Source organism: Macrosteles quadrilineatus, unplaced genomic scaffold, assembly GCF_028750875.1.
Source record: "Macrosteles quadrilineatus isolate MER2022 unplaced genomic scaffold, UCM_ALF_1.0 Scaffold_3__2_contigs__length_128488019, whole genome shotgun sequence".
Classification (NCBI taxonomy): Eukaryota; Metazoa; Arthropoda; class Insecta; order Hemiptera; family Cicadellidae; genus Macrosteles; species Macrosteles quadrilineatus.
The window spans coordinates 45,695,753-45,718,798 of NW_026542596.1; the positions used below are offsets into that span (position 1 = coordinate 45,695,753).

General features: G+C 35.9%; 2 protein-coding genes across 2 annotated transcripts in view; both read right to left on the reverse strand.

The window, feature by feature from the left end:
- LOC128989852 (mediator of RNA polymerase II transcription subunit 14-like) overlaps positions 1-23,046 on the reverse strand; it is a 45,133-nt gene that overhangs the window by 7,531 nt on the left and 14,556 nt on the right. Inside the window, exons 11-24 of the mRNA XM_054411931.1 lie at positions 22,428-22,636; positions 21,262-21,417; positions 19,098-19,302; positions 18,428-18,585; positions 17,648-17,885; positions 17,083-17,226; positions 16,360-16,497; positions 15,410-15,582; positions 14,210-14,404; positions 13,593-13,838; positions 11,698-11,938; positions 10,510-10,647; positions 1,969-2,183; positions 1,209-1,385 (exon numbers count right to left, since the gene is read on the reverse strand). Of these exons, the coding sequence (XP_054267906.1) occupies positions 1,209-1,385; positions 1,969-2,183; positions 10,510-10,647; positions 11,698-11,938; positions 13,593-13,838; positions 14,210-14,404; positions 15,410-15,582; positions 16,360-16,497; positions 17,083-17,226; positions 17,648-17,885; positions 18,428-18,585; positions 19,098-19,302; positions 21,262-21,417; positions 22,428-22,636 (2,633 nt within the window). The remainder of the gene's footprint in view (positions 1-1,208; positions 1,386-1,968; positions 2,184-10,509; positions 10,648-11,697; positions 11,939-13,592; positions 13,839-14,209; positions 14,405-15,409; positions 15,583-16,359; positions 16,498-17,082; positions 17,227-17,647; positions 17,886-18,427; positions 18,586-19,097; positions 19,303-21,261; positions 21,418-22,427; positions 22,637-23,046) is intronic.
- Positions 4,134-5,510, reverse strand: LOC128989851 (uncharacterized). Its single transcript, XM_054411930.1, has 3 exons — positions 5,111-5,510; positions 4,533-4,730; positions 4,134-4,352 (listed from the first exon to the last, which is right to left on the reverse strand). The coding sequence occupies exons 1-3, from the start codon at positions 5,487-5,489 to the stop codon at positions 4,135-4,137; spliced, it is 795 nt and encodes a 264-aa protein (XP_054267905.1). The 5' UTR covers positions 5,490-5,510; the 3' UTR covers position 4,134.

A 23,046-nucleotide genomic window follows, 5' to 3' on the forward strand; every position in this document is an offset into this window, starting at 1 on the left:
CCCAACCCCCCCCCCCCCTGCCAACACTTGTTTTCTTCATAAGTTCATCATTCACTGTAACCACCCACGTATCGAGAGCATAGTTGAAATTGTTTGGGTTCATCATTTATTGTACAAGTTTACGCTTGCAAAATGAAGAAAAGATCCTCATAGCCAAACGAACAAGCAAATCTTTGACTCTTGCCTAATGAGTTGAGATATAATACACTTTTAAAATTGAAATTATTGACGAAATAGATTTCCCGTAGAGTTATGCAATACATATTGTGCTTTTTCCGTTTTACAATTAATTAATTTCCTTTATTATCAAACTTATCTAGAATTCATATTTTTGAATAGTAAAATGTATTGGTCTCTTAGTTCGATTAAATTATTAAAGTTTGACTATATATATCATATCATTTACTGGTGGACATTCCATCTCTGTGTACCCCTTGTTACATAGAGATGGAAAGTTTTTAATCCTTATTGGGATTAAAAAAAACTTATTTGAATGAGCTACTCACTCAGTGGTCTACAAAGGTTCTACCGTACTGTAAAAAATCTATTTTTCCTACACTTACCAAACAATGTGCATGTTCTCTCACTAATTTGAGAAAGCAAAGTGGCCAATTCGCTCATCAGTGAGACAATGTTAACATTGTCTCACTCTAATTACTTTGTCTCACTCCAGATTTGCAACGTGAAGGCACGAAATAGTGAGCGCGTAACATGCAGACAAGGTCGTATGCGCGCGAAATACGTTGGCAGCACTGGCTGTAAATCAGCTGGTCAGCTGTTGTAATGTTGTATTAGTCACAGCATTAAATGTCTTATTAAAAGTTCACTTCTGTATAAAAATATGTTAAGTTTCTTTACCAATTTATTTGTTTTATGGTAACTGTAGGAAAAATATATTGTGCAACTCGAGTGCAAAGTGCATTCGCCTCACTCGAGAAACCATTCCTCCCTCGCCTACGGCTCGTGAGTAAGGATTTCTCTCGAGTGAGTCAATTGCTCACTTTTCTCACTAGTTGCACAAATAACTATTCTCTCTAAGTTTTCACTATTGTAGTTTATGCAGCTTTAAAATAAATGCTTTAATTATAAGTTGTGATATCAGTTTGTTAACAAGTTAGTGCATTCGACAGAAATAAGTATTTGACATCAGCACATTCCGAGGGTGGCTCAAGCAACATTCAACTTGTACATAAATTGTCTAAGACTACCTTCTCCAGTATTTGCAGCTCCTCCTGTGACCAGGAGTCCTTGTGTTCCGGTGCTGTGGTGATCTTGATGTGCAGAGATTGCAGATGTTGTGTGTTGAGGCCCACTCTACACTGTAGAGTGTCTACCTTGAAATGCACCACACCTGGCTCTGTAGTGGTCACTTGGGACAACTGCGGCTGTGGACATTGGTCAACTGAGTCATTGTAACACAGGGGGATTAAACTCTTTGTCATAAAAAAATAAAAATAAATTGTTAACTAGCCTAGCACAGTAAAAATTAAAATAAAAGTCTCAAAACTAACAAACATGTATCGTTGCATGAATTTATAAAAAATCTTTACTCTTCAGCTTTAAAGTTTTAGCAAATTTAATACTTAAGGGTCCAACTATAAGTGCAAAGGAACTTTACTCACTATCACCTCCTATAGACATAAAAACAAAACAATAGACAAGTCAATATAGAAAAATAGGTCATAAAAATATTTAATCTAGTCCAAGTTTAATTGTGAATAAATCTTGATAAAATTTCACCTTATTTTACCAATATAGTACTTGATTAGTGGAGTATATTAAACCTGTAAGAAAACAAAGCAAATGTTAGACGAGTAATTATTTGCCAAAAATGTGATCAGTCCATCACACTCTATCTAGTTTAAGTTTAATGAGCTGCAATAAACTAGGAAGTGAAGTCATCTTACGTTGGCAATACAGGACTAGGCAGTGTAATTCCTAACTAACCAGATAATTAAAAGTACTCACACATTCGTCAGACTGTATGAACCTCTGCAACTGACGTCGCATGTAGACACATCCGAGGAAGCGCTCCAGTGGTGCCAGCTCTGGACTGTGTAGTCCACCTGGGTGAGGCGAGGGTGTACACAGGAGGTCTAGAGCCTCATGGGTCAACAGTGTAGGCACAGCACCAGCCCACGACCTCTGAGGCAACACTCTGGCACCTGCACCTGCCGACACTCCTGTAAACATAGAGGAAATTATCAACAATTGTTTGATAAGCTTATTTATTATTATGAGAGACAAAATAGGCTAAGTGGCCTACTTCACAAATCCATGTCACTATACAGAGCACAACCATGAAGAATTGAAGGTGTTTAGAAAAGGTAAAAACACCAAGAAATTTCAGAAGATTTCAGGGATAAAAATTAATTTGGAATTTTCCAGGACGGAAATTTTTGTTAACTATCAGCTAGGATTGCAAGTTATGATGATGATGTTTCCGTGATCACTGGAGATATTCACAATTCTGTCTATATTGCATGAGAGAACAATGATGTGTCTGAGATCATGAGAGAAGAGATGTTTTGATGCTGCTGGTTGACGATTATGTCTCTACAATGGCAGGAGATGTTCAATGCATTTGCCACAATCACTGGAAAGTGATTCAAGATTCAAGATCTTTATTTGTCATTAAGCAATACAAGTATTACAATAGACATCGTCAAAGTTGTTTTTTTTTTATAATACATACAGTTATTTCCTGTTAGAGTAGGCCTAACAGCAAGAATGCACCAAGTGAGTAGCAATCACTCTTTAAAATATAACAGTTAAACATAATTAACTCTAAAATAAATAAATTAACAATTTACATGCCAATGATCAAAAATAAAATCTGTAAATATAATAACAATAAAATATTTAAATATAATAACAATTAAATAATTAAATATATTAATACTAACATTGATGTCCTAAAAACATAGGGAACTAATATCACAGGCCAGATAATCGTCTATGGAATAAAAAACATTTTCCTTAAGCCATTGTTTTATAATAGAAACAAATTGTTTAAAGGGTACAATCCATGCCTTTTTTGGCAATTTATTGAATAGTTGTATCTTCATACACATGTGGCTGCTCTTTGTTTTTTCCAATCTTAAAAAAGCTAAATCTAATTGATAGTTATTCCTAGTATAGTACTGATCTATAGTCTATCTATAGTACTGATGAGTTTCGTTTCTAGTTGTAAAATTTTTCAAAGACTCCTTAACATCTATTAGACAACAGTAAATATATAGATTAGGCAAAGTCATTATTTGTAATTCTTTGAATATTGGTTTACAAGACTGTCTTTGTGGTATATTCTTGATTGCTCTCAGTGCCTTTTTTTGCCATCCAAGAGCAGACTGTGCACTGCAAGAGTTGCCCCATAAGGTTATACGGGTCAAAATTTGAATAAAGTACGATTCTAAGTAGTGATTACAAAAAATATTTATTAATAGTTATTCTAATGACAATTGCACTTTTTAATACTGGTAACCTATAGAACACCACAAAATACGTAGAAAGCACTAATAGATATATATGTCAATGGTAGAGATAGTTTTATACTGAAAATTCTCGTTTTGTGTAACAGAGGTCACACTAAGATAAATCTTAATTACATGATGAAAAAAATGGGAAACCCAATGTATTTTTTATTTTTTATTGCTCAAATATACTGTTGTTAAATATATTACAGCCCTGTTTCTTTTGTTTTACCTATATCTTCATAAAAGCTTAGAAAAGATGTAATTATTTTCCAAATACGAGTTTTACACAGGTTTTTTAACCTCATAATGTGTGTATACGATTTTATAGTCATGAAAATCATTGTGTACTAATTTAAAATCAAACTAAATTGAAAAAATATAACAATTTATACATATTTACACTGTACGTATTTTAAAAATATAAATTAAAAATGTGACATTCTGTTACATGTGTGTGACCTCCGTTACATGTGTATGACCTCTGTTACATGTGTGTGACATCCGTTACAGAGATGAATCAGAATCTCACACTATGACATAAAGAACAACTATCTTAATATTTAATATGTCCATAGGCATCAAAAGAAGATTGAAATAATGAAAAAAGAATATGCTAATAATAACAGTTCAAACTAATACAAGTAGGTTAGTCTTCCAACTAAACGTTAGAAAAAATTTTCTTTATTTTCTCCATCTCTTTTTTTTCTATTTGGTAATGGCGTTGTGACACTGGATAAGGTGGTTTGGTCACACACATTAACCCAGCAATGGTAACTTCCTGTTTGTCTTCAGGTGTAGGCCAGAAGAATTTATTGCCACTTTTGGACATAAACGCTACCACCAATATATCTCCTTCTTTCTTCTCCTCCACAACTCCTAAAATTAAAAAAAAATTCAAATTATTTAGGGCAAACAATAATTTTTACCAAAAAGCAATGAATTATTTGAATTTTTGAATGATTTTTGGCCTACTGTTATAAGATTAATGTAAACAAAATTATAAAAAGAATGTAAAAAATTTGTTGATTTTTTAAATTGAGTTTAAATTTTAGTTACCTGGATACCAGTCGTTGTCATAAATGACACAAACCCAGCTTCCCACATCAATGCGTCTTGTACGACATAAATTGTCTTCTTGTGGGTCATCCAAATTGTTTTCCAAGCTGGGACCATTAGTTGTATCCAATAGATTGTCTTCTTGTGGGCCATCCAAATTGTTTTCCAACGTGGGATCATTAGTCTCAAGTGCATGTACTGTTAATTTGGCTAAGAAAAAGTATTTTAATAATCTATTGGGAAGATGGTCTTAAAATTATGCCTGTTTATTAAAAATACATTGCTTAACAAAGAATGTTGTTTGATGTTCTTACATTTTTGTCTTTTTAATTAAAAGTCAAGTTTCAATTTATAAACAAGTGGACCTAAATTGTCCTGTTGCCCAATCAATTTATTTACATTAAATTTTTGAAACACAAGTTCCATTAAATCACACTTCCAACAATCTTTTGTAAATAATGGGTTATAAGTTAAATAAATTGATTTATTATTGGCAAATATGTGTTTTTAATAACTTACAAACTAATGTTAGTTAGTTAAGAAAAGCAAAATAAATTAGTGATAAAGTAAAAGGATACAATGACTTTCAACGATGTGGTATGGAGGATTGTGCGGATGATGCTTACAAGCCTTGTTGAAGGCACAGGTAAAGCAACTAAGCCTTCTGAGAAAGATTTTGCATGGTTCGTCTTTCCATGTAGCTTGTTGAATCTGACTAATGCCAACAACAGCCTGAAGCTTTTCAGGCCTTTTCAAATACATCTCATCAATGTCTGTAGATTTAATCTTTATTAGATTTACCTTACTGCAAGTTTTGCTTACACACTTTATAAATGAGTCTACATCTGTTACATCATTGCCACATTTCACCATGAGATCTGCACTTCTTTTCACCACTCCACCGATTCCATCGGCAGAGCCTTTGCCGTGCCCACTAATGGAAAAATTCCATGTCATGGATTTCAAATTTGGTACATACTCCTTTATTCTAGACATGAAAAATATATTGAACCTATTTTTGTATTGTGATGACGGTCCATCACTTAATACATGTAAAGTGTCAATTTCAGGGCTTTTGTTTATTTTATCGAACAATGGCAAAAGATGAGCCCAGACAGCATGTGCCTTGTGATCAGTGTTGTCGGTTATGGTACAAAGTGATTCCAATTTATTTTTGGAGTACATAACTACTGTGTGGAGTGACAGTTGCTGTTTTGAACCTCCAAAGTGGCAGCTTTGGATTTCTTTATAAGACTTGCATAAATAGTTTTCAGAGAAATCAATGTGGAGCAAACACTCGTTTTCTTTAAGTGATTTCTTAAGTGTGTCCATGGCATTGTATTGGTGTGTTATTTTAGACAAATGTACTTTGTAAAGATCTAGCTGTTCTTGTAGCTTCATTGCTAGTTCAGAAACAGTGCATTGAACTTCCTCTTTGATACTCACCCTCATCAGTTTAGGATTTTTGTCAGAAATCGGTTTTGTAATCTGTTTCCACTGCAAGTAATTTACTTCAGATTGATCAATATTTGAAGTCTTTATCCTGCTTGACTCACATCTCGTGCAAACACCTGACATGCAATCTAGGGATTTCTTGTTACACACTGTCTCTTCAACTAATTCATCTAATGATTTTGTCACAATCTTTGTTTGAATACATTTTTCATGTACAAGGATGACATTGCTGCAAATTATACATGCACATGTATCAAGATCGTTCAATTTTGGGAATACAACCCAAAATGGCCTCAGTTTTAAAAATGTACTGTAACAAACTTTATTGTTTGGATGTTCTTCATTGAATTTTTTGTGTAAACCTTTAGCTGTATCTAGTAGAAGTCTTTTTTGTTTTTTAACTTTGCGTCTTGTAATGCAATCTTTTTTACCAGGGAGTTGTTTACTGTTAATGTCCTGGCAGTAAAATCTTCTGACTAAATAGATTGTATTACGAGGCAATCTTCTTTTATGCTCTTGCTTAGTTTTTCCAATTCTCCTATAAGCTTTGTAGCTTCCAACTAGATTTTTGGTTTATTTATTAGTTATTAGTTACTTATTTATTAGTTTTCTTTTCCTTAGTAAAGGCGTTGAAACCATGGCGTTGAATTCACTAATTTCTGCTTTGCTTTTAAGGGTGTTTTTCTTTTGAATTAAACCTTCCTCGATTGTTTCTAAATAAACCAGCCGCCTTTTTACTGGAGTAGGTACTTTTCTGTTATTTGCCAGTTGTGTTATTTTTTTCGTTGGGGATGGGGATTTGGTCACAGAGTTTTTATATCTTTGAAATCTTTTCTTATATCTTTCTGCTTTTCTCTGTGCAGATGCGAGCTGTTTTTGTGTTGAAAGTAGGTCTCTATAAACCTTAATGGTTTTTTTCGATTTTTTCCTCAGTTCTCTTTTTTTTGCACTGTGACTCTTTAAACTGTTGTTTGATATATTATTTAAGGATTCATTTTGGATATCACACTGTATAACAGCCTCATTTTGCCCATTCTGAAGTTTTTTTCTTTTTCTGCAGCGTTTTACTCTTTCTCTAACTAATTTTCTGTCTCTTCTTTTTTCCCTTTCATTCATATCTTTTCTCAACTTCCAGGTACCAGCCTCTTTTCTTTTCAATTTATACTGCTTGTCATACTCTCTCTTTTTTTCCAGTTGTTCTTCGGTAAGCTTTGCTCTATGTTTTCTCTGCCTCTCCCTTTCTTTCAAACGTTTCTCCTCTAATGCCTTTTCACTTAGCTTAGTTCTGGGTTTATTGTTTGATTTTTTAATCGCCTGTTTTGAACTAACCGAATTTTTTACTGTAGCAGGCTTAATTGGCCTTTTACTTTTATCGTTAACTTGTGAACAACTAGGCTTCACCAAGTTCAAATTATCTGGAGGGGTACTGGTGGTACATATTTTCTTTGGTGTTTGCACAGCTTTAGTAGAACCAGTTTTAGTTACTTCTAAATTATCTGGAGCTGCAGTACTTGAAGTATTTATAGGCGTACTAGAAGTCATTGGTCTAGAAAGTAAACCTCGGTCATGTTCCAACACACGTCTTCTTTTAATTTCCGCGTATTTTCGTCTTTGAAATTCTGCATTCTTTTTCTTTCGTATTGCAGATTTTTCTAATTCAATTTTTTTTCTACGGACCAAAGCCTCTTCTCTATCTTTTTTCAATCTTTCTTTCAACAGAAGATCTTCATCTCTTCCATCCATGGTCTGGAAAATTAAAGAATTTGTTTTCTAGCAAAGGCCTACTTAATGTCATTACAAGAGGACAATAGGATTAAAAAAGCCTAACTGAATCTTTAGTAAAAAATACTTGTAATAATTCTACACCATGACATATTTTTAGCCATCTTAGCCATCTAAAATTATTAAAAAAAACGTTTAACTCAAATTATATTTATGATTATAAGTTTAACTTTTCATGAATGCAAACATTAAGCTATTAAATCAAGGCTTTATCATAAATTTAATAAATAGGCTCAGGCCTAATTAATGTAGACCTAACTAATGTAGAGAGTAAATAAAAAAAACTAAAAAAGTAATAAAGCAAACCCCTTCCCCTATCTTTAATAAAAATTACAACACATAAAATCATTATTTTTCAAAAACCCATATCAACTAATTTCACAACTGCAACAAGTACTAAATAGTCCTAACTCAATTTAGATGCAAACATTAAGCTATTAAATCAAGGCTTTATCATAAATTTAATAAATAGGCTCAGGCCTAATTAATGTAAACCTAACTAATGTAGAGAGTAAATAAAAAAAAACTAAAAAAGTAATAAGTTAAAGCAAACCCCTTCCCCTATCTTTAATAAAAATTAAAACACATAAAATCATTATTTTTCAAAAACCCATATCAACTAATTTCACAACTGCAACAAGAACTAAATAGTCCTAACTCAATTTAGATTGGATAAAAAAGTGGAAAGCAGTTCTAGAAATTTGCTGGTTGCAATGAAAACTCACGCATAATTTGGTCTTTTTCCCGGTTGGAGGCAACCCTGCATCATCATTATTTTCATCAAAACATTGTTTACTAATTCATTATATTATATTCCATGTCAAAATCGAAAATAATAAACCAACAAATATATCACCAACAAGATCAAAACGTATATCAATCAAATGAATCAGCGGTCACAAAATGTATCGGATGTCACGTTTAATTGTGCATCATTCGTGACCGGCGATTCACAGACCGGCGTTACAATTTCATACGTCGTGTCTGCTAACCTCAAAATGGCGGATGCTATCGCTAGAGGCAAGTCGGCATTTGGAACCGGGCCGTATTACGCAAAACTTAAACTAGTACGAAGCATTGTGATTTATATTTTATTGACAATTAGTCATGTACCGTTGTTACACTTATAAATTATACATAACAGTTTCAACTAACAAAATTACTTACCTCCAAGTCCAAATTATCTTGAGAGCACAAACTACTAGCATTATTGCTGCTCATCGCCATGACACTTCTGTTTTAACGCCGATTTCCGCCGCTACTCGCGCTAGTCTCGCTGTGCGATGTGAAACAGACTTCACTACCGCCGTTACCGCTGATGTTAGGGACACGACTTTTAACTCAGTTTGGCGTTTAATGAGTATTATTTCATCCGTAATATGCACGTATTAGCCATCTTTCGTTATTAGAGATGATAATAAAATGTTTTATATTCACTTTTCTCATTGGTAAAAGTATTTAATTCGTCTCTTTAATGGTAAAACTCGTTCGGGGGACGTGTGACCGTCGTTACTTTGGCCACTATTTTCTCAGTTTAGTTCCAAAACCTCTTAATATTTAACAAATAAACTGTATATACAGCAATATTAAGGCCTAAACTTCCAAAATAAAAGGTTTTTAGCAATAGGTAAAGTGAGCAACATTTTTTTATTACTAAGGGACTGTTATTGTACCCAATTCAAATTTTGACCCATACCATATCGTAGATGGGAATGAAAAAAAGCATAGTATGCAGTAATCAGCATATCTGCAGTAACACAGTGTCTTAGTTTTCTGAGAAGACAAACCACCCTGGCCAGTTTCTTACACAATTGCTCTAAGTGACTATCCCAACTTAATCTGCTGTCTAAATATATGCCTAGCAATTTCACAGATTTAATATCCTTATAAATAGAGTAGTTAAGAGTAAAAATTATATTTTCAGTTTTCTGGTTATTTACAATTAAATGATTGGATTGGAACCATTCTTGTGCAACTAGTAAAGCCTGACTCTCAATTTTTTTAAGTTCCTTTAAATCTTTATGGCTGTTTTAACACTGGCAGATTTAACAGACATATTTATCTTTATGAGTGGAGATTTTAACAAACAACACAACAAATTCAGATGTTTAATTTGGTTGGTGTGGCAAATGGAGGCTATTATGTTTCCTCAATCTAGGCAGATAATAACTTAACCTGAATGTGATTTCCCAGCTAGGGATTATGGTCTTATCTCGCAGGGTCAGGCCAAAGCCACAAAAAGCACTTCATCCGAATTTGTTGAATTATTGTGCCATCCTATAAGTAAATTTTATTATCACCGATGTATTACAACTAATTGTTGGTTTTTATCAAGCAGCACAATGCAGACTGCAAATTGACATTGTTTGACATAATTGCTACATGCAGAAATTTGTATTTAGTATTTTAAAACAAACTTGTTGTACTTAATTAAAAATCCCATCTTCTTCCTGTTTCTAAAATCATAAAGAAAATAAAGATTCCATCCCATTTCAAACCAAAAGTACAATCATATCCCTTCTACTAAAACAAAATAGAATACAACTGTTTAAATTTTCAAAACGGTGACTAAAAGCTAAAAGTGTAAGTAGGCTACTACACTAAATTTAGCAAAACTGCAATAGAATAAAAAAAAAAAACATAATAAAGATGTACACTTAAATACCCCTATCCTTTAAAGGTGATGTAGCACAATTCAAAATCTTGGTCACAGAATACAACAGTATAGAAGGTGACTCACCAGATTTGTGATCAGGGCTGTGCAAGGCAGGATGGGGCGAGGGGCGTGCTGGGGAGGGGCGAGGCATACCAGGGCTACCAGGCCAGTTAGAGGCAGCAGGCGACTGTGATGATGGGAACGGGCTGCCATCTGTGTGACCTGCAACCAAACATCCTGCATAACACTCCCTCCATGCACAAAGGGGTACTTTATTGTTACCTTACTCTGGAGGTTATTGATTTGATTTTATAGAACATTTAACTGTAGTGTAGATTATTTGATTTTTCCTTATTAAAACCACAGCGTATTCCGTCACATGAAGGATATGACAGGTTTTACCGAGTCAGAAAAAAATTCTGAAGAAACCACATGTTATAGGAAATAATAAAGTTTTTTTGATCTAAATATTCCTTAACAAGTGTAATTTTCATTTTTGATTTTAAGTGAATGAATATTTACTTGCTCAAGTAAAAATTCAGGATAAATCACTCACCCTTGGCCTTGAATAATCACAATCAAAATAAAAAAAATAACAAATCTTAGTACTAAGATATGGCATTGTCAAACGTCATGATGAAACACATGACCCATGTTTCGGATGTATATAGCTGCAATCCAATTAGGGCAAATCAGTATAACTAGAAATGGACAGCCTATTGACTGAGGAAACCTTTGACTATGTATAGATCTAGACATTCAATTCCTATGTGAAATTTAAAGCCAGTATTAAAGTAAATATAAATGTTGGATCAAACCGTTGACAAAGTGTGCAGGATGTAAAATACCGATTTCTGTCAAATAAGCTAACTTTTTAACCAAGGTCAACTCAAAGGACAACTTAAGAGTAGCAAAATCTAAGCAAGTGAAATCTCTTGTCCCTTCAACCAACTCTCTGAAGTACTACATCAGGACAAAATATCAGTCTTATGTTTTGTGTTCCTCTAATGTGTATCTATCCTTGGACTATAATTTCCACAGGTAAGCTAGCTTAACACTATTACTTTTCAAAAAACTCATTACTGGTCAATTAGCTTTTCTTTGAATTATAAGGGAGTCAATTTCATCCTATGTTGGTCATTGGACAACATAACTTTAAAATAAAAAACCGCCAACAGCAGCACCTTATACATGGAATGTTTACTTATCCACTTAATGACAGAAACCTTCTAGTTGAAAGTACGAATTTGTACATACTAATTAAGTACTAACCAGCCTGTCCCATGAAGGAGCCGGCAGGTGAGTGTCCCACGGCACTGATGGCAGGGCCAGGGGAGGAGATAGGCATGGGGGAGGGAACATGGAGTGGGTTGGAGGGAGAGTGGAGGGTGGTTAGGCCGGACCCGGGAGAGGGATGAGGCAACATGGAGGGTGACGGCTGGATGTTAGGCGGAGACGCTAGGTTGAACGATGTAGCCGGCGACGACCCAAAACTGCTCTGATGCTGTTGTGTCTAGACAAAGAGAAAATTAATAAGAACTACCTACTATAGTGTATCATCATAAACAAAGAACTTTAGTCAAATAAGTTTATATTTCAAAGGAAAGGCAAAGTGGTTAGGAATTATTTTATAAGAGATAGAGTCTGGCTATCTTGTGGTAGCCGAGAAAATTACTCTAGAGTACAGGAGCTAATAGATATAAAACTAGTAACAATGCAAGACACTAACTTTTGTCCTGTCTTTTTTAAAGTGTATATTTAAGGGATTGAGATAGCCCGTTGTCTATTAGCCACTGGACTCTTTAATTTTCTTAGGTAAGATAGCTGAACTATATCTCTTTCCAAAATGATTCCAAACTAACTGAAAGTGTTGCAAAAAGATTTAGTCCATAACATAACCAACTTTTTCCCCTACCGTCACCCGACAAAGTGGGCTTCCTTGCACAGATTATAGTACAGAAAGCCTTACTTTGGCGCGTACACCAGTATTCCAACCAAACAACACAAAACAGCGTGCTTTTGTTATGCACATAATCCGTGTACGCTTGAAAATAAGTTGGCAACATTTAAAGATAATTACAACTACGATCAGCTGGAGCAGTGTTGCAGCGTTTCCCATTTCGTTTCAATTGGACTTAACCTAACCTGAAAACGTGTTGTACATTGTTTGAAATACTAATTATTTATATGATTTATAGCAACTGTAGAAAAAATATAATGTGTAACCCGAGTGCAAACTACTTTTGCTGCACTCAAGAAACTTTCCACACTCGCCTACGGCTTTTGCGTATCCATTTCTCTTATGAGTAGCAAAGTGCCACTTCGCCCACTGGTTACACGAATAACTATTGCTCATAAAGGCCATAGCACACCAACTCCATCAATATCGCCGAGGGATGGTAGCATGCGGACTTTTTACCATTAGCCATGCCACACCAAAAGTACCAAGTCCGCGAGGGAGTTTTTAGGTGGAAGGGGCCAGCTTAGAAGCTCTTAGAATTTCACCTATTGCTTGTATTTTAGGCAACAAAGAAAAAAAACTAAATAGAGGAAGAAGTGCATGTACTAGCCAAATTTGGTACAGTTGTAGGGGATGGGTCCTTAAACAACACACTAAAAGTACTGATCAGTGGGGGTGGAGCTAAGGGGGCTAGTGCGCTCTAAATGTCCCTTTTAAGGTTTTGTAAATAACTAAAAAAACATGGCCTTCAGCAAAACGTTTGACATATGTTTAAATAATCTACTTAAATGATCTACAAGAAAGGTCCTATGCACCTTTTTTCTGCATACTTTTTTCTATTACTTGTAGAAATATGGAGAAGATAACATGGAAAACAGTATTTATTTTTATTACTGATAATGTGAATTCATTTTCGAGGTGCACCTTTGCGCATGCACTAGACATAACTACTGCCAATGTAGTCTAAAAGAATCGCTCAGAAAGCAGTTGTGGCGGACACTACCGCACGCCCTCGGGCTCGTGGTAGTGCTGTGTGACTTGTCATATTTGTTATTCGCACCCACCACGGGGAGAGCTCGGTGTGGCATGGCCTTGAGTGTATAAATTCAGGTGAATTGCAAATTTTAGCACTTTACTTTACTAGCTGTATCTTAAGTAACCAGTTGTCATATCCTACCTACTGAACCTCATTACACGTACAACCTACCTGTGATATATTGGTGGTATGTGGACTGGCTGGAGTGTGCGGGTTGCTGCCAGAAGGGGGTGTGAGAGGGGGATGGAAGCGCAGCCCTCCCTCCCTAGTGTTGGGGGACTGAGGTTGTCTGTGTCCCCCCAGAAAGCCACCCCCCTCACCCGGGTCCATTGGGACTGGTGAAGGTGGGTTGTCATCTTCTGACTGGGACCTTCTGCGGAACACTGCACTCTCATCCACGTACTTGGACAGGAATGCCTGCAACATTTCAGTCAGCTGGGTAATATTTTGAATCATGAGATGGTAAAAATTTGTATTTAAGTCTAAGGTTAAGGGAACTAATTAACTAAATTTCAATCACTGTTTTTTTTTTTTATTTCCCTGAGGAAAAATTAGAAAGAAACCTGCTTTTAACTTTTTAACAATTTAATTAAACATTTACTTATGGAATCAATTAAGAAAGATTGTTGATGGCCTAAGTAACGGACTACCGACAACTGTCAATCCTTGATGAACAACTGACTCATACCATTTTCACCCCTAACAGTGCTAAGGGTGAGGATAACACTAAGTTGTCCCAAGTATTGTTATATTCATATTGGTATGGAGCTTGACTGTTACATATTCACCTTGAGGCCAGGTGTGGGGGAGAAGTCACTGACAACGTTGGTGCGGTCAAAGCGGCTGTACGCAGCATCCCTGAGACTGACGAGGCCACCTCCGCGTAGTCTCAGCTCCAGACAGTACATGCCTTGGTAGGTGAGTCGTATCAGAGTGGGTGACTGAGGCATGATAGTGAACGTCTGCACTGGCACCTGCGGCCTCTGTAACCACACATTACTACACTTTACAACTAATGTTGAGAGCTTTAGTTTTATTACAAACATAAAATTGAGTAAGCACAAAAAACTATCTTTAACATGAGTGCAAGCAGCTCGATTTTCCTAGCATAAGAGCTTGGTCAAGTACTAAGTCAACAGATCAGCCCTGTCGAGCTTTTACTCTCCCAATATTACTCTTACAAAAATTGCATGAGGGTTCGAATTGACATTTGGTTTTACAATCAAAACATAACCGCTAAGGGTATTGTGGGGAAGCGAGTTGGTCTAGTGGTAGAGCGTGGGACATCAGTTGCTGAGGTCTTGGGTTGAAATTCTGCCAATCACCAATGGACGTCCAAGGGATAATGCCACAACCCCTGGGTCTAGCCTGAAGTAATGTGAAAAAAATTCCCGGCTTGTGCCTAACGACCTAGGAAAAAATTGTACTGATTAGCTGTTTTGTCCCTTTTTGAAACCCAAGAGAGAAAATCATACCCCATTTCGTCCTGAAGTCAAAATTCCTTGCCCACAGATCCCTCTCTAAATATGATGACTCTGCAACCTGTTTCTTTTGGTAAAAAATTTAAAGAAAACATAGTTTCGCAGCATCTCTGAAAAGCCGGGTCTTTGACTCTTAATTTGCAGGCTTTGAACTATATAGGATCCAACAAAGAAACTTTTTTTTAACTGTAGACATTACACCTCAACATCTTGGGGTTTTACTTATTTTCAAATTATTTTAAACTCAATAGCCAGTTGCCATAGACTACTAGTCTGTGTGGTATCTAAAGAAAGTAAAGAATCATTTGAGGGTGTGGACTGCTCCCCAAAACTATAATAAATGGTAATGGCACATTCCTACAGTATAAGTCATATAAGCCAGTGATGATAAAATGATAATAGGCAGATGGTGATTCTTGAACCAGCAAGGTTTGGATCAGCCCAAGACATTACCTCTGCGCTACTGTGTTTGGTGTCAGACATTGTGACATTGACGAGTCTACTCACGGAATTGTGTACGCCCAGCTGGGGTATGGTGGGTAGTTTGCTGATGGATATGAGGGGCTCGTAAGTCTCATGCAGCAGATGTACTATCTGAGCGAGGTTGCGGTGTCTGTTGAGATGAGCCTCTAGTTGTTCCCTCAGAAGAGAGTGGGCGTTCACACAACTGTTGCTGCCACCTGTCCACCACACACAAGCTTAGGTTCCTAATTGTTCAGACTAGAGGTGCAAGTTTGATTTTCCAGTTTAGCCTAAAAGCTCAAGTGATCTAGCAGTAAATAAGAAAATAGAGCCAAGTTAAACTAAGACTTTAGATAAAATACCCTGATCCGCAAACCCAGAAAGCTTCTGAAAAAAAAATTCTCGGCCATAAGAAAGCTTTAAACTTGATCTTTTTCCAAAAGATTGACTCGAGCTCTGCTTGATCAAAATTAATTATAAGGCTCCCACAAACCTCTAGTTAAATAATTAAGGACAGTAAGATATACAAACTACAGTAAAAGTCAGCTCATCCGGCATCTGATGTTCCAGCACTTCAATAAGCCAACACCAGCATAGTTCTAAATCTAAATTAATCATTTTAGCAATTTTAGAGAATTTGTCAGATTCGGAAGCAATGGTGGATGTCAGTTGTACTCAAAAGAGTTCAAGAATGGGTAATTTATAAATTTTGTTACCATTTTACATCGCAACATAAAATAATAGAAAGCACAGTAGAACACCAAACAATGGTCTGCAAACGAACAATTTATTTTTAACTAACTATATTTAGCAGTACTTCCCCTAGTTCCGCTATAACGACAATTTTAGAAGACATCCAGAAAATCCCGCATAGCCAAAGCACCAAAAATGCTGGATTAGCGAGCTCCACAGTACATTGAACTTAGACCACATGAAAATAAATACCACATCAAACATAATGAAAAATAAAGTTAAACTAATGAAATGAAACATACCAAAGACCAATGTGAAGGCCTGTGACTGACTGTTCCACTGTACAGTGACAGTAGCTCCTCTCTCAGGTCCGTAGCCCAGCACCAGCTTGCTGTAACTGTAGGACTTGACAGTCACCATGTTGGACAAGTTGTACTTTTCTGAAACACCATTACAACATATGAAAAACAGGTTAAAGGTGGCATATTCACAGGTCTAACTCATCCTTTATTGTGGATGTCCGAGTTTTGGCTAGCTATCAAGCCATATCCACCAGGGCTTAAAATGTATTCATCTCTCAGTGCCATCAAACGATTAATATCCATAACATGGCGAACACAATACAAACACATAGGGAATACAAAACATGACATAATGACAACTAGGCATAGAATTTAATGTAAACGGTCAACAAGAACATTCCGCAACTGCGATTGCACTGTTATTGGCGTGGGAAGTTTCTAGTCCGTAAGGATGCCATCGAGGTTCTTGTCATTCGCCTATTAAGTCTGATGATGTTTTGATTTGAGTGTCCAACTGAAATTGATCACCTTCCATTAACAGTCCCAAACCCACTATTATTTATATAGATGATAATCATTAGACATATTTTATATGCACTTTCAGTGAATTTAATAAAACGTACAATGCTGATCAAGAAGTTATTCAAAGATATGAGGAGCTCTACACTTAGGTGGAATTATTTTCAAACACGAAAATCAAAAAGTAAGGAAATAAAATCTTACCTATTCTAAAGTACTCGGCCAACTCATCCACCAAGCAGTAAAGCTGAGCAATCTGAGTCCAGTCGTTCAGTAGAGCATCAACAGTCTTGCCAACATTGTCAGCTGATCCCATCTCATATTGAAAGTAAACCGGCCGGCGCATACCTGCTGGCATTGCATTCATCGTCAGCACATCACAGTAAAATACCTTCATGTAGGCCTAATTAAATGATATATAGATATTTGATTTACAACTTACAGTTAAATAGGTCATGCTCAGCAATAAAAAAGACAAAATACTTATGTTCAACTGAAATATTTTTACTTATTTAGTAATAGAGCATGGAAACATTCACACTCAAACAACAAGACGATTGCCGAATGAAAATAAAAGGTTTGTTAACTGATGTCTTCAGGTAAAAATATCAGCTCAAGTAAAAGGAGTATAAGATTTGCTCAACTTTCTGCAACATGAAACTGCTGTAGGCCTAGTTAGTTGTATTTACTGCAGTGGATGGTTCCGACAGTTACACAGACAGAGAAAACATTTGTTATTTGTTACAGACCAATATGTCAACAAAACTACCTTGCTCCTTGGGATGTGTGGTGGCCAGAGGGCTGCCGTAAAGTACAAACTCTGCCATCCAGCTCTTGACCTTGCCATGCACCCTTATAGATACTGAAAGTAGCCGCTTGAGTAGAGAGAACCACCCGGAAGACTGTGCCAGCCCCGCAGGTGGGGGAAGCTGTACCAGCCTCAACACCAGCGCGGTAGCATTGGCCTCTACTTGCAGACCTTGGTGAGAGATCTCCCTCCGAGTCAGCTGTTGACAAACAATAATACAACATACAACCTTTGATAATGGAGTAAATATCTCATTCTTAATTTTAAGTTGTTGTTTTCGTTACCTCCTGGAAACTTGGTGCTGTTACAGTTTGTCCTAGAATTGTACATGTTATTGATTAATTACTTTAATTGTGTTATTTAACCAGATACTGCTATGCAAGCAAAAGCCGACGAATGAGTCTGATCAGACATATACTAGGGAAGGAAGATATTGCATTGTTAAAGCAGTTGTGGAAAGAAACCCTGATGGAAGGAAGACCTATTGGGCGTGCCAAAAATATAGATGAAGTGTTCAAAGATATGAGGAAGATGGGAGTCATGGAAGAAGATGCTGAGGATAAAAAGGAAAGGAAGCATTTAGTTGGTGAGATGGTGAGACTAAATACCACCTAGAATATTGATGGCCATGGGAGTAAGAGTAAGTATTTCAATTATTGTCCTTATTGAAAGTTTATGAGTTGGATTTTGTCATTCGTTCAAGAGCATCTGGTTTCAATTATAATTCATCATCAGGCTTACCTCTTGCGCCAGAGAGACAAAGGGTATCCTCTCATCACACAGGGCCACAACATGCGCCAGTTCTGGTATGAAGTAGGCCGGACTCTTGCTGCGCCGACTGGACGGGTCATTACGGCCTCCTTGTTTGCGCTTCGACCCACACTTCTCATTCTGTTGTTCTGTGATAAAACAAATTGTGGAAAATGAATTAAGATTCAAATATAATTGACACTCACATACATTTGATTAGGAAAGCAGGCTTATGTGAATATAAAAGAGTTCACTCTTGCACAACAAACACAAAAGTTTTAAATTAATTAATGAAAATTCTAATATTTCGGTGTCACCATTTTCCTACCTTGCATGGTTGAAAATGCTGTTAGTGGCAATGAAATATTCTAGTTTTTGTGTATAGGCCTAATATAGTTTACTTTTGTATTTTTTACCAGAGTGGATGCTTTCTGGTTCAGGTACATGCATGGTCTCCCAAAAAAAACCTTAAGGCCACTTAACGGCCTGATTTTCAATGTTACATCCTTAAAAACACTGGCATATGTTGTGCTCTATATCTTTAGGACAAGGCATTACAAAAGAGAAATCAAAGCTATTTCACAACTATAAAGATTAAACTCAAGACGAACAAAAATTTAAGAGCCTAGAATTTTCACTCTATGTACAGAAGTTAACTTACCATCAACTGACGTGAAAGGCCCGTGAGTCGTCACAAACGTATCAAACTCTATAAGTGTGAGTACCCTGAGGTACATTTTGGGGATCTCCGTCTCAATGGTATCATCATGAGGGCTATCTTCAATCGAGGAATGTTTGACCACAGCCAAGTAGAAATTGCATTCCATTTCACAAGGTAAGCTTTCTTTCTCTTTAATCTCGACAACCTACATGAGAAATAATACTTATTTTATGTAAGACATAATTTTATCTTTAACACAATACAAATTTCATATACACCCCTTTGAAGCGGAATGTTTTATGTTCATTTAACAAGTTTCAGTAATTTTCTCAACTGACAACATTTAACAAATACAGTAGAGTCTCAACAGGTTATCCGAAATTCTGTAATATCCCTATGACGAACATGTGCGATAATATTGCATGCTGAGTATGATTGAACAATGTGGCAAGTGCGTCAAGACAACCTCTTCTGCTGCCCCTTACTGTAGTTACGCGCGACTGCAGAGACGTGCACTTGACTGCTACTTCTCATGCATAAGCAATGAGTTTACTACGTAGTTAGTTATAACTGCAAACCCTTCTGCTACCCTTACGTCTTCTATGTTATAGTGTAAAACAAGATCTGTGGATGAGTGGACGAAATATAACTTTATCTTATATTACAGTAGCCTAATTATGGTGTAGTGTATTTTTTTTATTTTAAGTTCCAGTATTTTGTAATGACGGATTAAAAACAGAGAAAAATGAGTAATTTTGATAAAAGATAAACTGATAGCGTCAAATAGGTTTTTATCAAGAATGAATATATAGTCCACTGTCAAATGTACACCCGTGTGCTCCTTGATGAGGCAGGTGTGGGAGTAGTCTTAATCTCTTCGTTTGACCTTGGAGAAATACAATTTCGATGGTGGCACTCTTGAAAATGGTGCGTTTGAACGCTGAGGGTAAAAAACAAAATGGCCGCCGTTTAAATGTTTAAAGTCAAATTCCATGAAAATCAGCTATTAAAACAAAATTTTGCAACACATTATTTAAAGTCCTTTTTATTACAAATAGAATGATACTTTATTTGCGAAAATCGGATAATAAATAAAAAAGTTATGTTACTTTTATTATTAATGGTAATTATCAAAATGGCAGTAATTTTGCCACAAAGTTAAATTCCATAGAAACTAGTGACTAAAACATATTAAAAGTTACATAACTTTTTTATTTATTATCCGATTTTCGCAAATAAAGTGTCATTCTATTTGTAATAAAAAGGACTTTAAATAATGTGTTGCAAAATTTTGTTTTAATAGCTGGTTTTCATGGAATTTGACTTTAAAAAACTTTAATGCCCGCCATTTTGAAATTTGATGAGCCTCATCAAAGATTTTTTCGGAGAATGTTTATAGTTGTAGACTTAAAGTTTATACTAAGTTTCATAAAAATATCTCCAAGAGCTTTTGAGTTAAGAATAAAAAAAAATACAAAATGGCGGATTACGGCTAAACTAAGCCGAAATCGAAAAAATGTTATACTGCATTTTCGACTTATTTTTGCACATAGAATTTGAATCTGCATAGCCCGAACCACTTTACTGAAACGCCCTTTATTACTTTTTGAAATATTTAACTGTCCTGGGACATTACATCCATCCTGATTAATTTATTTATGAAAAATATAAAATTATGTTTTATGAAAGAGTGGTGTATCCTACATAAAAACTTTGACAATCTTTTTTGTGCAGATTTGAAATAGCTACATTTTGGTATCAACAATTCTTTCATAACTCTAACGGTTACTGATATAAGTAAGAAAAGAAGTTTGCGACGGCGGCCATTTTGTTTTTATCCACAGTGTTCATAGGCACCATTTTTAAGAGTGCCACCATCGAAATTGTATTTCTCCAAGGTCAAACGAAGAGATTAAGACTACTCCCACACCTGCCTCATTAAGGAGCACACGGGAGCATGTATATGTACATTTGACAGGGGACTAATAATTACTAGGCCTTTTATGATTTTTAACACGTTTACTATTGTTTTTACAATTTTCCAAGTTATCCGACCTTGCCACAGGTGGAGGTCCAATCAAGACTAATGTGATACAATGTAAAATGTGAATGTTCTGAGAGGAAAATTCACAACTTATATAAAGCATGATGGATATTAACTGACCAGAATGACGTTGGGATGTTTGTGGAGCTTGACAAACATCCTGTGACGGGAGAGTTTGTTGAGGGGATGGTCTGGATGGAACAGTAGAGGCAGTCTCTCATATGGGGTGGCTGGCAGATGTTGTAGAGTCATCTCACATCTACGCTGGGTCATCCAGTACCTACACATTCCAAACATCACTCTCAGTCATTGTGAACATATTGTAGGCTACCAAAATGTAATAAAAAAATATAAAAAAATCTATGCTTCTTTAGTTTTTTTTTATATTTCTGATACTTAAAAAGTTAGAAGCAATAGTTAAAATACAATAATAGATGAGGACAAATATTTATGGATTGAAAGTTCACATACCAGACTATATTTTATGAAGCAACCATAGTTTCTACAGCTTTGTGATACAACAGAGGATGTTCATTATCGTATTCAGAACAAATACCAATACAATAGTTAATTGTGTAGCTAGTATGGGAAGTGGCACTTAGCTGCATATGAGAGAAATGTTTACCCACAAGCTACAGGCGAGTGTGGAAAGTTTCTCGATGCACTCGTGTTACACATTATATTTTTCCTAGTTACTAAATCATTATAAATAATTAGTCTTTTAAACACTGTAGGCCTACAACACGTTTTTAGGTAAGGTTAAATCCAAGCGTTGAACGAAATGGGAAACGCTGCACCAGCTGATCGTAGTCATATAGTATCTTTAAGTGTTGCTGACTTATTTTCTAGCCTACAAGTATTACGTGCCCAATAAAAGCACTGTTTTGTGCTATTTGGTTGGAATACTGGAGTGCAGCAAAAAAAAATTAGTGCGGCAAAAGTACAAGTAAATGCATCAATTAGCAACTTGTCATACTATAATCAGTGCAAGGAAGCCCACTTTGTCAGGTAACATTAGGAAGAAATTATTTCCAAACTATTTATTGGGTTTAGCCTATGTTAAAGATAAGCTAACACGGCAAAATATAGAGATAATAGGATGATAAACCATGGCTCGATAAGACCACCACGTACACCTGTTACTGGGGGGTGATGAGTTTTTAAAAGCAATGGTGCATGCAGTAGAACGTGGGGAATTACAAAATAATTTACGGGAAGTAAATAAACATAATTAATAATAACTGCAAATAAATAAAAATAATCCATCTAAGGCCTATAAATCGTAGGTACCTGAGTTCACTGATGAGCGTAGGTATCCTCGAGTGGTCGGTGTTGAGTCCAGTCTGCAGCTCAGGTATGATGGGAGGATCGTACTGAGGTACGTGGCATTGCAACATGCCTGTGTGTGTGTCCACAGTGATCAGCAGACTCTCAGCCTTCAAACACGGCTGCAGCACTGGTACACTCAGTATGGCAGGGGAACCTTGTAGTTGACCTACAATAAACAACATACTTGAACCAAACCGTACTTCTGTTAGCTAAATTTTGTGGAATTTTAAATTTAATTTAATAAAATATGTTAAAATGCATGTCTTCTTGAAGTAGCCTATCTTATTTTCCTTATAGGCTAACCCAATCTATGTAACCTTAATCAATAGCAATGCAGTTATTTTATTGTATAAAGATTAAATAAAAATAACATGCTCCTTTATTTATAGGGATAGCGATAAGCACACATAAGTTATAATAATTTTTAACAGGTATCGGTATCGAGTGCGGAATCGAGAATCGAAACCAAAGTTGTAGAATCGGTATCGGTATCGGAATCGACCAATTCAGGAATCAACCCATCACTATTTTCAAACTAGTAGAACCTTGATAACAAGACTCTCATAGGGATTATAG

What these genes read in the sequence shown, in the direction of transcription:
- LOC128989851 (XM_054411930.1), bottom strand. Translation starts at nt 5,489, where the DNA reads ATGACATGGAATTTTTCCATTAGTGGGCACGGCAAAGGCTCTGCCGAT. An exon ending in CCACATCGTTGAAAGTCATT is followed by an intron (nt 4,731 to 5,110) that starts GTATCCTTTTAC and finishes CCAAATTAACAG; the next exon opens with TACATGCACTTGAGACTAAT. An exon ending in TGACAACGACTGGTATCCAG is followed by an intron (nt 4,353 to 4,532) that starts GTAACTAAAATT and finishes TTTTAATTTTAG; the next exon opens with GAGTTGTGGAGGAGAAGAAA.